Here is a 15,975-nt window from a genome sequence, read left to right as displayed (position 1 = left end):
ATCCTAGGGTTGCTCGCATGTTTGCGATATCCCCAGCTTCTGACTCCTGGCTCTGCCGTTCACCCCAAAAGACCAGTTGTGCTGTGTGTTCCAGGGAATCCTTTCAGATGACCGCGGGCTGGCAGCCGCCCTCTGGAGAACCTTCTTCAACCAGAAATGCGAAGACCCTCGGCAACTTGAATTGTTGGTAGAGTATGTGAGGAAACAGGTGAGCAGCCCCTCCCCTCCCCTCCAGAGTCTCCCGGACAGCAGGTCCTTCCTGAGGTCTGTGGGTGCTGGACTTCAGAGGGTCATGAGAGGTTGAGTTCCCAGACTCCAGTCTGAGGGAATTCTGACCAAATCATGTCAGCAGCGGGCACGGACAAAGAGCGTCTTCTGGGAGACACAGGTTTTCGAGGCAGAAGCCTGACGTGTCTCTCTTTGCCTGGCAAAGCAATAAGGCTCTCCTTTTCTACTTCACTGACCCCCTCCCCAGAAAAAAAAAGAGCCCCTTCTTTGCATCCAGTCATGAGCCAGGTCAGGGGGCGGGGAGTAGGAAAAGAAGAACAAGGGCAGAGTGGCCTGCTGCTTTCATAAACCTGCAGGTGTTCATTCACCACACACTCTGCTGTCTGCTGTGTGCCCAGGGCTATGCTGGATCCTGGGCGCACACAGTCCGCTTGTAAAGCCACAGCCGGGGGTGCAGAGCAGCTTCCCTGTCCCAGCAGTCCTCCTGGGCCCACTTTGAACCCCTGGCTTCTAGCAGAATTGGGCTCCAGACAGCATCCCATGATCCTCTCCCCACTGGGTGCTGCCACCTGTCGTCAAGCAGGGTTCCCCCACTTCATCCCTCACTCCTCTGGCTGCCCAGGGCTCCCAAAGCTTCCAAGAGAGAGCTCTCGAGTGAGGACTGCTTAACTACATAGTTTCCCTTGAGTCCAGGGAGAGTTCACTCCTGTTCTCTCTGCCCCCTAATTCTGTATTGCTGAGAAATCCATATGTTAGAGACGAGGGAGCTGAGTGTCAGGCAAGAGGCACATGTAGGCTTTTCCAGGGTCGCCCAGTGAGTCAGGCTGCACAGCTGGGTGATTCATGCGGCCACTAGAGGCTCAGCTGCTCCAGACAGCTCATCAGCTCAGCCTGTCCCATGAGTCACACCTTTGCTTTGTGGGCCTGGCCCCTGGACCTGAAGGGGCCTCACCTCACAGTCATTCCCTTATTCACCTGTGTCCATGGCCTGCAAGCCTCCAACAGCCAGGAAAGGGAAGACCAGGCTCTGGCCCCGAGGAGAAGACAGGGCCAGCAGGCCCAGCTGGGTGATCACTGGAAAAATTACATACTAGGGCTCTTCAGACCCAAGGGTAGAGAACCCCAGAAGCCAGGACTTCTGTTTGACCGTTCTTCAAATCTGCCAGAGCCGGGAAGAAGGCAGTGTGGCCAGAGGACCCCACCCACAGAGAACTCTGAGGCTCACACTGTTGACTGGACCCGCCCTCAGACAGGAGCAGCAATTGGCAAAGCAAATGCTATGTTTTCTGAGACCAGCCCAACTTTTCCATTGGCTGCGGTGGGCTTGTGCCAGGGGCCACAACAAGGGCACAGCTGGGACCTCTCTGAGGGCCCTGAAGGAAGGGATTGCCACACCAGTACCCCCATAAGAAGTCCCCTAGTGCCCTGATGAGAAGAAGGCAATAGGAGAGCAGTGAGGGAGCTCTTAGGCAAGCAGTGAGCTTTGTTGGGGACCCAGTTCTGTCAGCAAACCTTTTGAGCACCTATTGTGCCAGCCATCCTGTTGAGAGCGCAGAAATTATTAAGACCCAGTCCTGCCCTCAAGGATCCAGCTTATGATTTGACAAGGAAGCCCGTCAGGCACAAGGCTCCCCTGGAATAAGTCAGTCTTCGATGTGTGCAGGCAGGAACAGAGTGCTGTGGAAGGCTGAAAAAGGAGGGACTAAGTCTGAGCGAGTGAGTCAGGGAAGACCAGGAGGCTGGTCCTGGCCGTGATGCCAGTTAGTCTGGTAGATCACCCAAGAACCAGAGATTAAATTGAGAGTTTCTACCCAGGAGATGGGCAAAGTGGTGGCATTAAGGACAGAATGGAGTAGTTGAAAAGAAGAGTGGGTTGTGAAGTGGCTCATTCGTGCCCGACTCTTTGCGACCCCATGGACAGTAGCCTGCACCAAGCTCCTCCATCCATGGGATTTTCTAGGCAAGAGTACTGGAGTGGGTTGCCGCTTCCTTCTCCAGGGAATCTTCCCGAGCCAGGTATTGAACCCAGGTCTCCCGCATTGTAGACAGATGCTTTCCATCTGAGCCAGGGTTTTAGGGAAGATAACAATGTCGGTTGATCTCTTGCCCTGGAAGACAGCAGAGCATATCTGGAGATTTGGAGATCCAGGCCCGAGGTATACGTGACAGACGGGGTGAGCACGAGGGTCCGAAGGCTAAATACGAAGCAGCAGGAGTGGAGGGTCTCTTGGGATAGGGAGTTGGATCTGAGGCCTAAGGTGAGGCTCTTGACTCCTGCCGCCTCTCCTTGCCCCCCAGTTGCCTTCTCACCCTCACAGTGGAACCTCATCTTTTGAATCCAGTGCTGACTCCTGCCCTGATCCAGCTCTTGCCCTGGAGTTTGCCTGTCTCCTGTAAAGCATTTCTCCTCTCCTTACTAGCAGGAGCTTGGGAATCCTCCCAGAGGAGGCCTCTATCGCCTAAGGCCTGGCCACTCATTAGAGCTCCTGCCTCTTGCCAACTGCCTGACCAGCCCTCCCTGCAGCTGCACATGTTCTCTGTCAGTGTCCCATCTCCACATTGTTCAGAGGGATAAACCTCCTGAGCCATCCTAGAGGGGTGAAGCTGGCGCCCACTAACCCTGGGGTCAGAGCCTACTAGAGGAGAGTAGAAGCATCCTTTTTTTTTAAAATTCCAGTGACTAGCAGTTATTGACTTCCCTGGTGGCTCAGCGGTAAAGAATCTGCCTACCAATGCAGGAGATGTGGGTTTAATCCTGAGTCGAGAAGATCCTCTGGAGGAGGAGGAAATGGCAACCCACTCGAGTATTCTTGCCTGGGAAATCCCATGGACAGAGGAACCTGGCAGGCTGCAATCCATGGGGTCACAAAAGAGTCAGACACAATTTAGCAACTAAAGAACAAACTAGCAGTGTGCTTATTAAGACCTGTGGGGTACACATCACTATTTATGTGTCCCTTTCTCAGACAAGGGAACTTAAATTAACAGACACATACACAAACACACCAAGGACATGTCTCCTCCAGCACACACTCCATGGAAAGTTCCTGCAGTTCAGAAAGTCAGTGCTTGTGTGTCAGACATGTGTCCATTCAGAAGTACAGCAGGGAATTCCCTAAGGCCTGAGAAAGCTTCCTTAATGACCTGTTTCTTCAAACCCCCTTAAATGAAATAATCTGGGCAATCAGAGACCACCCTTCATCCCTGGGCTTGGGAGCTGGGATGGTCAGAAGCCCCTCCTGCCCCTCGCTCCCCCGCCCCCGTCCTCTCATTTGGGAGGCTCGTTTCTTCCACCGCCTCACGCGCCACCTCACGTCTGTCCTGCTCTTGTGACTTTCTCATCTGGTTGCAGATACAGTACCTGGACTCCATGAACGGTGAGGATCTGCTTCTGACAGGGGAGGTGAGCTGGCGCCCTCTAGTGGAGAAGAATCCTCAGAGCGTCCTGAAGCCTCATTCCCCAACTTATAACGACGAGGGTCTTTGATGGGCTGGTCCCTCCGAACAGCTGGCCAGCTACCTTTGAGGAACTGCCAGAAGAGAGGTGCCTGTTTGGCTCAGGATCCTGCAGGAAGTGGCCTGAACTGACCTTTGAACAGCATCTGTCAAATACCTGGCCCCATTTGTGTTGATTTTCCTCTTAGTACGCCCAGGAGTCTGATCGGGTGGGGTACAGTGCTGGGAGAACCCTTAGCCCTTCTAAGGTGTTCCTCAAGAGAAGCCCTGAGCAGGAGCTCCCTGCACACGCTCCCCAAGTGCCCTCCAGAAACCGTGTGATTGACCACAGAAGGGAAAGGGGGTAGGTTCGATAGGGGACAGCTGCCTCCCCTCAAGGACCCACGATGGCCTAGAAGCAGTGAGTAATGCTGCTGAATCAGGCTGGGTAACCACATGCTGTCCTCCAGCTTTGAGCCATGGGCTTGAGTTGGCCATTAAAAGACCCAGAGACGTCTCTCTGCCATGGTTCTTCTTTATTCCCAGGTCTTTTAGAAACACACCTGAGGTGGCGGAGGCCATGAGTTGAGCAGTGCCAGCTCAGTTAGAGACAGGAGCAGAGGAGGTTCGGGTGGCGTGGGGTCTCTGCTGCTGCTTCTGTCTCCAGTTCACAGAGATGTCACTGTTCTGGCCAAGGCATCTCCTGCTGACCCTGTCCTCGGGGACGCAGGAGGCCTGTCTGGCCAGGGGGCTTGTCACATCCTGAGGCCTCAAGACAGTTCCCCTTGTCACACACGCCCCCACTGGACTGGGGTAGAGTCATGCTGTCTTTCCTCCCTTGGCTCCCCTTACATGAGATACTGTGGGGAAGAGAACGCTTCCTGGCTTCATCGCACCACCCCAGGACCCCGCTCCGTGCTCAGCCTTCCGCCCGCTTCCTATCTTCTGGAGCACGTGCTGCAGAGCCCCCGTGGTCTGAGCCCCTGAGGACTAGTCTCCTCCCCCTGAGTGTGGGTCATCTTTTGGGGGATTTTCTTTAAACTGAAGAAGGGGGTGGAGAACTATATCGCCCCTCCCCCCCCGTCAAACTTCCTTCATTTAACTTGCTATAAAATGAGTCATATAAAGAAACTCTATATGGATGAGGTATATCCCACTTCTGTGAAAACATTACAAATCAAACGGCCTTCTCTGAGTTTATTTAAGATGCTTTTGTTGCACGCGGAGCTCCAGAGTGAAGCCTCCTCTGTGTGTGTTAGATAATAACACCTTGTAACTCATTACAGCTGGGCACTATTTACATAAACCAGAGCTGAGCCAGGCAGGAATTTGCTGATTAATTTATTTTTAATGGAGTGAAGTATACCATGCACCAAAATAAACTTTACTGTGTGTACCTAACTGCTCCTGGAATGGATGGAAAAATTAATGGAACAGATTTTGGCTCCCAACTCTACACATTAATTTATATATAAAAGTTATTTGAGCCTTAACCCATTTGCTGCCCAGGGCAGCTCCCTAACCACAGAGCCCAGCCCACAGCCCCGGTTCAGCTACCGGGCTTGCTTTAGAATCATGGAATCTCTGATTTGGAAGGAACATTAGTGGTCATTTAGTCCAGCCCTGGTCCACAACTGGACTCCCTTTCTCAACATCCCTGTTGGCCTGTGCCCACACGGGCCCTCTGTGAATACCTCCAGCAGCAGATGGTCTCCACCTGCAGGGCCAAGTCCTGTATCCACAAGATGAGTAATCATTAAACACTGCAACTTGTAGTTCGGAGCCATGTTTCAAAAAGCCAGGTCGGTCGGTCACGTCTCTGATGTTTCCAAAGCCCTCGCTTCCTGGCCATGGGCATCTTGGAGGCTGCCAGGCTCTTCTTATTTTTGTGAGTCTCTAGCCCATTTCTTCTCTGAGCAAACTGAACCACTTGGGGCAACCCTGTATGTTTTCTCTGCCTGGAATCCTCTCCCCGCTTCTGTCTATAGAAATCCACATATTCCCCATGCCACCTCTCCTGTCCACCCCAGGCAGTATCCTCCAGTGGAACTGTTTTCTTACATATTTGCCCTCCACCCTGCACTGTGAGCCCCTTGAGAGTGGGCGCTGGGGTTTGCATCAGTCCGCTTTGTTTCTCCTGCATCTAGCAGCATGCCTGGACCTCGGTAGGCATCCGGTGTTTCTCCGGCATCTAACAGCATGCCTGGACCTCGGTAGGCATCCAGGGGATCTTCGATAAATGAAAGAAGGAATGACTGACTAAATCACCAACCAGGAGCCCCTTTCTGGACTGTTCTCAGTCTGTACTACAGCTTATTGTAACAGTTCAGTATGAAGTGCCTCCCTTGGCCTTCAAATAAGAATGAAAGCCAAACATTCTTTCTATAGCTAAATGCTTTTCTATTGCAAATTGTTATACAGAACAAGTGAGAGATGTGGTTTCTTGCCATCAGGGATATTGCTCTCTAGGAATAATTTTGTCTTTTATTTGTATTCTACATACTTCCAGCCCTGGGTTGGGAAGAATCCTTGAAGAAGGGAATGGCAACCAATTCCAGTGTTCTTGCTTGGAGAATTCCATGGACAGAAGAGCCTGGCGGGCTACAGTCTATGGGGTTGTAAAGAGTCAGACACGACTGAGTGACTTAACACTTTTGCATACTTCCAGAAAAGGTAACAGTAGATTAAGAGATAACAGGTGTAAAAACTGCAAAACAAAGTTTACAAGATAAGATACAAGTATCAGGAGGGAAAATAATCATGTTATCACATGACTTTGGGGGCAGCCTATCAGTTGTCTCAAGCAGTCCTGTTAAATAGGTATTGTCCTCCTCCTGGTCTTTCTCCCCTTTACGCAAGAGAGGGGACTATGGCTCAGGGAAGCCTGGAAGGCTACCCAGCCCTCATCTTCAGCCCCGGGGCTCTCGCTCTCTTCCCACCCAACACTGCCTCCCGCAGGTCAGTGAGGAAACATGCAATTGAGGATAAAACCTTGCTCTGCGACTTCCTGGTTGTCCAGTGGTTAAGAATCCGCCTGCCAATGCCGGAGACACGGGGTCGATCCCTGATCCGTGAAGTTCCCACATGCGGTGGGCAACTTAAGCCTGTGTGTCACAACTACTGAGCCTGTGTTCTGCAATAAGAGAAGCCACCTCAGGGAGAAGCCCGGGTACCGCCAACAATGAGTAACCCACCTCACTGCAACCAGGGAAAGTCTGCGTGCAGCAGTGAAGACCAAGCACAACCAAAAATAAATTTTAAAAGAAACACAAAATCCTTGCTCTGGGCTCCCTAGAAGCCAACAGCAGAAATGAGGCCGGCCGAAGGTTGTATAGTTCCCACTGTCACATAAAAGGAATTACGCTTACTAATCAGAAGAAACAAATATTTTCCTTAATCTCAGAGAACAGTGTAGGGTTTTTAAATGAGAAACCCTGAACAGTGTAGCAAATAGTACCCCTAAGCTTTCAGTATTGCCTAAAATTTTAAACATTGCAAGTATTGCTTTCTTACATCAGTTCAGTCGCTCAGTCATGTCCAACTCTTTGCGACCCCATGAATTGCATCACGCCAGGCCTCCCTGTCCATCACCAACTCCCGGAGTTCACTCAGACTCACGTCCATCGAGTCAGTGATGCCATCCAGCCATCTCATCCTCTGTCATCCCCTTCTCCTCCTCCCCCAATCCCTCCCAGCATCAGAGTCTTTTCCAGTGAGTCAACTCTTCTTACATCAAGCTGTGATTAAAGCCCAGCCCACCCTTCAGCCGGTATTTTTCCTGTTTCGGTTCTGCGCCAGACGCTGCTTGGTATTTTCACTTAGTATCTCATTTAATCCTCTGACAATTCTGTGAGGTAAGTATTACCTATAAGTTCGTCTTAACTGCTGAGGAGGACTGCAGCTTGGAGAGGTCCAAATTTATCCTGCATGTGGACTCAGGCAGTCTGACACTCAAGTGCAATGCTTTTAGTTCTAGAAAAGGAACATGGCATGGGGAAGGCCAGTTGTGCTCCGCTGAAAAGCGAAAGGAAACCTAGAGCAGTATTCCAGCTTCTTGGGTTTCTGTGGGCGAATTAACAGGAAAAGTCAGTACAGGGTTCAGGCTCCAGAGTCAGAAAGCCTTGAAGGGAGTTGGGATGTAAAGGATGGGCAAGGTTTAGGCAGGTGGAAAGGAAAACAGGAAGCGAGGGTCTGTGGCACAGAGCTGGGAACTTTCAGACTGAATGGACCAGCCGAGTTGGTGGTTAAGGGAAGAAAAGGTTGCAGAGATCCTGGTGGGGCCACGAGTCAAAGCCTGGTAACTGCGTCAGGACTGTGACCTGGTGGGAGTGAGGATGCGCAGCGGTGTGCAGGGTGCGCAGACATAGTCAGCAAGGATTCCGGCCATCTAGGCTTGAGGGCCTGGGGGCAGTGGTAGAAATGTGAAGGAGTTCAAACTCCAAAGATGCACAGAATAAAATCGTCAGGGCTTCATGCCTGACTGAACTGGAGCCTGAAGAGCCGTCCAGAGCTTTCCTGGGAGCGGGGAGATGGCAATGCCTGGCAGAAGAGGGGAACTTGAAGAATCCTCTTTGTTGTGTGTGTGTGTGTGTGTGTGTGTGTGTGTTTTACAAGTGCTAATGACATTATCCTATGAGACAGGCCAGGGAGGTCTACTGAGGAGAAATCAGAGTGAAGCTAACAGCCTCTGTGTCTTCCGAGCCCCACCCCGCTGCTTTGGTGCAAATGTTAGCAGAGGAGTTGGGCTGCGGAAGATGCCGCAGGAGGGCGAGGGCATAGGGCAGGCTCGGGTCTCAGGGTGGGGGTGGTTACGGCCTCAGGGCCAAGGACTTTGGCCTTGTCTTGGATGTAGAAGGGACACTTTAAATTATGAAATTGGATGTGTTTCCAGGAATGAAATGAGGGTAGACCAGGGTCTGGGATGGGCGTGGGAGAAAGCATTCACAGTGATGCAGGTGGGGTGGGGGCTGTGGTAGGAAGAGCAGGAACCAGCGTGGCAGGTGAAGCCTGAGATGGGGCTGTGGGGGGTTGGGGGGGTTGGGGATGGGCAGCTTCCCTAGGGAGGAGCCTCTTAATGCAGCAGGCTGCAGAGCCTAGGGGCTGGGAGAAAGTGGGTGAAGCTTAAGTGCTTTATACTGTTCCAGGGTCAAGACTTCCGGGAGCAGGTTATGGCAACAGTTGTGAAATATTGGGAGGTGCTCTCGATGAGAAGAAATGGAGGGAGATTGGGCAGGTGTTTTCAGGATAGGAAAGGACTGAAGATGTGCGTGGGGCTGGGGAGGAGCCCGATTAAGTGTGAAGCAATGAGTAGGGTAGGAAACTTCTCACAAGTGTGAGGAATTATTGTTAGATCCCTCTGAAAGTGGAAGCCTGATCTTGAGAATAAGGGCCTGGCTTTGGAGAGGAGGAGGGAGCCCTTTCTTGAGACCAGAGACTGGAAGACGCGTGGAGGGCAAGTGATGTCTGTGATGAGGGCCAAGAGGGAAAGGAACTCCTGATGCCCAGGAAACGTAGAGTTAATCAGCCCTTGGGGCTGGGGTGGGGAAGGGAGGGGAGCAGGCAGGTCTGTGGACAGTCCCAAAGTGTTTGAGCTCTTCCCTTGGGAGCAGCCTTCTGCTCGCTGCTCTGGTTCTGCCTGCTTCAGCCTTCTCCCACTGTATCCCACCGTGCCTTGCCCACTGGTAATTTCATGGCTGCAGTCACCATCCACGGTGATTTTGGAGCCCAAGGAAATAAAAATCTGTCACTGTTTCCACTTTTTCCCCATCTCTTTGCCATGATCTGGATGCCATGATCTTCGTTTTTTGAAGATTGAGTTTTAAGCTAGCTTTTTCGCTGTTTTCTTTTACCGTCACCAAGAGGCTCTTTAGTTCCTCTTTACTTTCTGCCATTTGAGTGGTATCATCTACGTATCTGAGGCTGTTGATGTTTCTTCAGGCAGTCTTGTTTCCTGTTTGTGAGCCATCCAGCCTGGCATTTCGCATGATGTACTCTGCATAGAAGTTACATAAGCAGGGTGACAATACGCAGCCTGGACATACTCCTTTCCCAATTTTGAACCAGTCAGTCAGTGGTTCCACGTCTGGTTCTAACTGTTGCTTCTTCTCCTGAATACAGGTTTCTCAGGAGGCAGGTAAGGTGGTCTGGTATTCCCATCTCTTTAAGAAGTTTCCACAGTTGTGATCCACACAGTCAAAGGCTTTAGAGTAGTCAATGAAGCAGAAGTAGATGTAGGCTTTTTTTTTTTAACCGCCTGGCTTTTTCTATGATCAAATGGACGTCGACAATTTGATTCCTCTGCCTGTTCTAAATCCAGCTTGTACATCTGGACATTCTCGGTTCATGTACTGTTGAAGCCCAGTTTGAAGGATTTTGAGCATCACCTTGCTAGTGTGTGAAATGAGCCCTAGTCATGATCATCGGACACGACTGAAGCGACTTAGCAGCAGCAGCATGATCATATACTCCCTCACTCCACCCAGGTGTTAACCACCCCTCACAAGTTTTCTGTGGCTTCCAAGGGACTTCCCTTGAGCCACGCTGCTAAGCCCAGGCCCAGAGCCTGCCCAGGTCAAGGGCCTCTGTACCTCTATTGAGGGGAGAAAAGAGATCCTGGCTGGGGAATTTCCAGGAAGAGAATCTTCAAGCGCTGACCTGTAATGTCAAACAGTGACAGAACACAACGCGGGCACTAGAAGGGACATGGAGACCTACAGCCCGGCCTCCTCTGGCTCTATAGATGGGAGGCCGGGGCCTGGAGAGGCTCACTCAGGGTCCCACAGTCAAGAGCCAAACCCCGGACCTGTGCGGGCTTGCTTCTACCCTCTTTTTCTCTTGCCCTGCAGCCAGAAACAGCTCCTTCACTTCCCAGTCACCATCTGAGAAAGAGCCAGCCAGAGGGCTGTACTCTAATTGGGGATGGAGGATAGGACGTGGTTCGTCTCAGTTTCCAGAGTGGCTCATGAGCTATAAACCCCAAGCAATGGGTTCATACCTTGGCTTACTCTGTGGCTTATAATTACCTATGAGTCTGCCTTCCTTGCCAAACTGAGTTCCTTCAGGGCACAGACCATGCCTTATTCATCTTTGGGACCACAGTGCTGGCCTAAAGTAGGCATTAAATACATGTTGGGCAGACCGGATGGGCAGAGGGTGAGGGGATGGGCTGGGTTGGGGAGGGAGAGGTGGCTGGACCAATGATGTTGGGGCAAGGTGGCAGGGAATCCCTGGCCGTGCAGTGGTTAGGGCTCTGCTTTGAATCTCTGATCTAAGAACTAAGATCCCACAAGATGTGGGGTTGGACAAAAAAAAAAAAAAAGTTGAAGACTTAAGAGAGCAATAGATAATATTTCTTTTTGGAGAAATAAGAGGTGGAGGTGCCTCTTATTTGGAGGCATTCTGTTTTAGAAAGGTGGTTGTGTCTGGGTCTAGACTGTGGATGTTGTGATGATGGGGTCTCAGCCTTTCCGCACGTCCCTTCTTCCACCCCCTCTACCCATCTGTCCACATATCCCATCCCACCTGTCCTCATTCATGTTTCCTTCAAGGGAGAGAATTCCCAGACCCCCTCTCCTGGAGGCGAAGTGTGAGAGGACCACTGCGGAATCCTCACTGGCTCACCCTCCGCAGAGAAGGGGAATGATTTGTCTTTCATTCAAAGACAAAACGGTGCCTTTAGCAGTATTTCTTTATTTTGGGCTGTGCTGGGTCTTCCTTGCCGCGCAGGCTTTTCTCTAGCTGCGGCGAGTGGGGGGCTGCTCTTCGTGGAGGTGTGTGGGCTTCTCCTTGCGGTGGCTTCTCTCCTTGCAGAGCACGGGCTGCTGAGCACAGGCTCGATAGTTGTGGCGCATGGGCTTAGTTCCTCTGCGACATGTGGGATCTTCCTCCATCAGGGATCGAATCTACGCCTCCTGCCTTGGTAGGTGTGTTTACCACTGAGCCACCAGGGAGACCCCCACCGGTACTTCTGATAAAGCTGACTGGAGAACATCGCTTTTGCTCTCTGGCCAAATGGACTTTCTAATATCTTCCCCAAACTAAACATGCACACCCCCTGCCCCCCAGGACAGAACCTTCTCTGGAATTTTACCGTGAGAGACAGAGATACCGAGAAATATCTGAGCCCAGCTCCTTCCCTCAGCCACCAAGTGAACAAATCATTCCCCTTCTCTGTGGAGGGTGGAACCACTGAGGACTCAGGAGTGGTCCTCTCACACTTCACCTCCAGGAGAGGGGAGTGGGAAACATTTCCTGAAGGAAACATGAATGGGGACTGGGATGGGATACGTGGACGGATGGGTAGAGGGGGTGGAGGGAAGGATGAGGGAGAAAGGCTGAGACCCCATCATCACAGCATCCACACTCTAGACCACCTTTCCAAAACAGAATGCCAGAATCCTTATTCCTTGTGATGGTGCTTGCCTGGCATGCATCCACGTATGCACAGTGGAGAGAGGACCTTGCCTCCCGTGAGCTGGGATAAGAGGCCAAGTCTCAGAACCACAGTCCACTGACACGGCCCAGGGTCACATTCACCTTCAGGACTGGCCTGTGGTCTGGAGGGGCTCACCAGGAGGAGCTCCTCTGATGTTGCTTCGTTTGTTGCCAAGCCTTCCCAGATCCCCTGTCCCTTCACGGCTGCAAAGACTCTAAACCACCATGTCCCGAGCCCCTCATCCTCCTCCCAGTCAGGCCCCTGACACAGGGAGTCCACTTATTCCTCTCGACAACCTGGTGAAGGAGACGGTGTTGGCCCCATCCTACAGATCAAGCCGCTGTGACTCAGTGCTCAGCTCACCCATTAAGTGCCAGAGCCGGTGTGGCCTCCGGAGACCTTCGTGGTGCTCCAGAGCAGCTAAACCACAGCATCTGGCTTGTTTCTGGGACTCTGGTGCTTTGGGCCACTCTGCCCCGCATACCCCCACCACTGCACCCAGTTCCTTCAACAAACCTGTCCCTGCCCCTCTAGTCCTCCAGCCTGGCACACTCAGCCCACCACTCCACACATCTTGAAATCTTTCTCCTCTAATTCCCAGCATGAGCCAGTCTCTGGGAATCCTCACAACTTGTCCCTGTGTCTAGCTCTTAGCTTTGCCTTGATTCAAGAGATTTGGGGGACTTCCCTGGTGGTCCAGTAGTAAAGAATCTGCCTTCCAATACAGGGGACATGGGTTTGATCCCTGGTGGGGAAACTAAGATCCCAAATGATAGAGCAACTAAGCCCTCGCCCTGCAACTACTGAGTCCACGCACCTCAACTAGAGCCTCCGCGTGCTGCAACTAGAGAAGCCGTGTGCTGCAACAGAGTCCACACGATGCAGCTAAGACCCAACACAGCCTAATTAGTTAATTTTTTTTTTTTTAAAGAGATTTGGGCATACTCTGGCTCCCCTCCCAGCCCTGGCTGCTCCTTCCAGGAATCTTGTCTTCTCTGACCTAGAGGTGCCCCAGTAAAGGTGTGTGGCCATGTTGGCATCAGATCTGTTTGCAACTGAAGGGCTGCAGCCCAGCCTCTGCTCCTACCACCCAAACAGGACATTCACCTGCTCAGGCGCCACTCAGCTTGTGAGAACAGATAAGGCTAAATAGCCCCCAGAATGGTAGAATGATGCCTGAACACCTCCTGGACAGGAAGATTTTTTTCTTCTTCTTAATAATAGTTATTAAGGAGCCTGTTCCCGACACACTGCGGCCAGGTCTGGGCTTAGCTATCCACATGGCTCTCGTCACCCTGGGTCCCCACCCCAGGCTCAGCCCCAAGGCTAGGACCTACCTGTCTACCCTCCCACTGCCCTTTACCCACTCAGCCCATTGGGAAGGTGAGTTATTCTTCAGCCCTGGGGAATCTGGTTTGATTTACATGCTTTTATTGGCTTGGCCAATAAGTTCATTAGGGGTTTTCCATAAGATGTAATGGAAAAACTCAAATGAACGTTTGGGCAATCCAATATTATCAGGGTATCAGGGATCCCTTGGAGCCCTTTTCAGCTCAGTCTTCCTATCCTGGTCCTTCTCAGCTGAGTTCCCTTGTGCAGACACTTAGGCCCATGGTCTAATGTTAGGGTCAAAGAGCACCCCCGCTGCCGGATGCTCATACACCCAGAAGTGCACCACACACACACATGAGAGCACACATAAGATGTGCATGTAGGTAAACACACTAATGTGCAGCTAAGGCAGCCAAGCAGACGCCCAAACGTCACAGATGGATAGCATGTAATGTGTGTACGTGCGCAGGTACAGGGGCAGGCACACCTCATTATTGCACTTTGCTTTATTGAGCTTTACAGATATTGCATTTTTTACCAACTGAATCTTTGTAGCAACCCTGAGTTCTCAGATGATGGTTCGCATTTTTTAGCAATAAAGTATATTTTTAAACATTTTTTGTGTCCCTGTCATGCAGCAAGTGGGATCTTAGTTCCCCAACCAGGGATGGAAATTTCACCCCCTGCAGTGGGATCCCTGAGTCTTAACCACTGGACCCCCAGGGAAGTCCCAGCAATAAAGTATTTTAAAATTAAGATATGTATTTTTTTAGACATACTGCTGTTGCACACAATAGACTACAATGCAGTATAAACATAACTTCTGCATGAACTAGGAAGCCAAAAAATTTGTGTGATTCACTTTGAGATATTTGCTTCATTAAAGTGGTCTGTAATAAATGGTCTGAACTCATAGTATCTCTGAGGCACATCTGTATATGTTGAGCCATATGAAATGTGAAATTGCCAATATTCGGTGGGTTTTTTACTTACAGAAATGGAATCTAATACAAATGTGGGCATGGAGGGAAATATATATAAAAAAATATAGAGCCAAATTTTTACACCCATGTTCAAGCAGCAGCATTCACAGTAGCCAAAAGGTGGAAACAATTCAAGTGTCTATCAGTGGGTGAGTGGATAAACAATGTGGTATGTACACACAATGGAATATTATTCAGCCTTTAAAAAGAAGGAAGTTCTGTCACACATGGTCGAACATCAGTGAACCTTGAAGATATTAGGCTAGGTGAAATATGCCAGTCATAAAAAGACAGAGACTGTATGATTCCACTTACATGAGATACCTAGAGTAGTCAGATTCATAGAGTTAGAAAGTAGAGTGGTAGGGAAACTTTCCTGCTGGTCCAGTGGCTAAGATGCTGCATTCCCAATACATGGGGCCTGGGTTCGATCCCTGGTCAGGGAACTAGATCCCACATGCCACAGCTAAGACCTGGTGCAGCCAAAAAAATTAAAAACGAGAAAAAAAGAAAGTAGAGTGATGGCTGTCGGGGGCTGGGAGAGAGAGAGGAAGGTACTAAGCCTGTTATAGGGACAGAGTTTCAGTTGTGGAAGATGGAAAAAGTTCTGGCAATGGATGGTGGTGAGAGGTGCATACCAGTGTGGGGGAACCACTGAACTACATACTTAAAAACAGTTACGATGAGGGACTTCTCTGGGAGTTCAGTGGCTAAGACTCCGGCTCCCAATGCAGAGGCCCTGGGTTTGATCCCTGGTCAGGGAACTAGATCCCACATGCCACAACTAAGACCCTGGTGCAGTCAAATAAATTTTAAAAAGTAAATTAAAAAAAAATTAAGATGGTAAACTTTATTTATTAAAAATAATTTTAAAAAAGAGCCAAAAATACATATCATCAGGTAGGTATGTACACACCGAGGGATAAACCACAGAAACTCAACGGCACCGAAATATGCCTGCTCCCCTCCCGATAGTGCTTCTTGGACCCAGATAAGGCCCCTGGGCCCCCCTCAACAGATCTGGAGATAAGGCCCTAATGAAGGCCCTGCTACCCTGGCTACCCCGACAGTTTATTACCCTCCCACGGTCTGGCTCTGCTTACTCACCCCCCACCCGTCATTCAGCCTCCCCACCTCCAGAAGAGGGCCTCCTTTTATTTTTTTGACCGCACAGCATGGCACACAGGATCTTAGTCCTGCAATGAAGGATCAAACCTGTGTCCCATGGACACAGAGGAGCCTGTGGCCGGTCTGGGCATGACCACAGACCGCCGAAGCAAGTGCAGCCAGCACTAAGCAGGGTCACGAGACACGGCCTGAGGTCTCCTGCCGCCCTGGCCATCCTCACTGGACCTCGTCCCTCCACAGAAAGGCGGTGCCTCGGGCTGGCACTGTGCACCGCTGCGACCACTCCTGCCCGACCTGCCTCCCCAGTGAGCTGCCAGCTGCTGACTCCTTTTCTGCAGCACAAGGCCTCTCACCCTGCTCCCGAGGGCTCTGGGACTTTGGCCCTTGATGGTGGCAGAAAGCAGAAACTTGCCTCCAGACCTGCTTGCCTCCGAG

General features: G+C 51.0%; 1 protein-coding gene across 1 annotated transcript in view; it reads left to right on the top strand.

Annotated features, from left to right (window-relative positions):
- LOC102172278 (ubiquinol-cytochrome-c reductase complex assembly factor 1) overlaps window positions 1-5,064 on the top strand; it is a 96,489-nt gene extending 91,425 nt beyond the window's left edge. The window contains exons 9-10 of the mRNA XM_005688494.3: window positions 95-208; window positions 3,581-5,064. Of these exons, the coding sequence (XP_005688551.1) occupies window positions 95-208; window positions 3,581-3,715 (249 nt within the window). The 3' untranslated portion in view covers window positions 3,716-5,064. The remainder of the gene's footprint in view (window positions 1-94; window positions 209-3,580) is intronic.

The sequence above is a fragment of the Capra hircus genome, chromosome 13, assembly GCF_001704415.2.
Source record: "Capra hircus breed San Clemente chromosome 13, ASM170441v1, whole genome shotgun sequence".
NCBI lineage: Eukaryota > Metazoa > Chordata > Mammalia > Artiodactyla > Bovidae > Capra > Capra hircus.
This window is presented reverse-complemented; position numbering and strand designations above follow the sequence as displayed.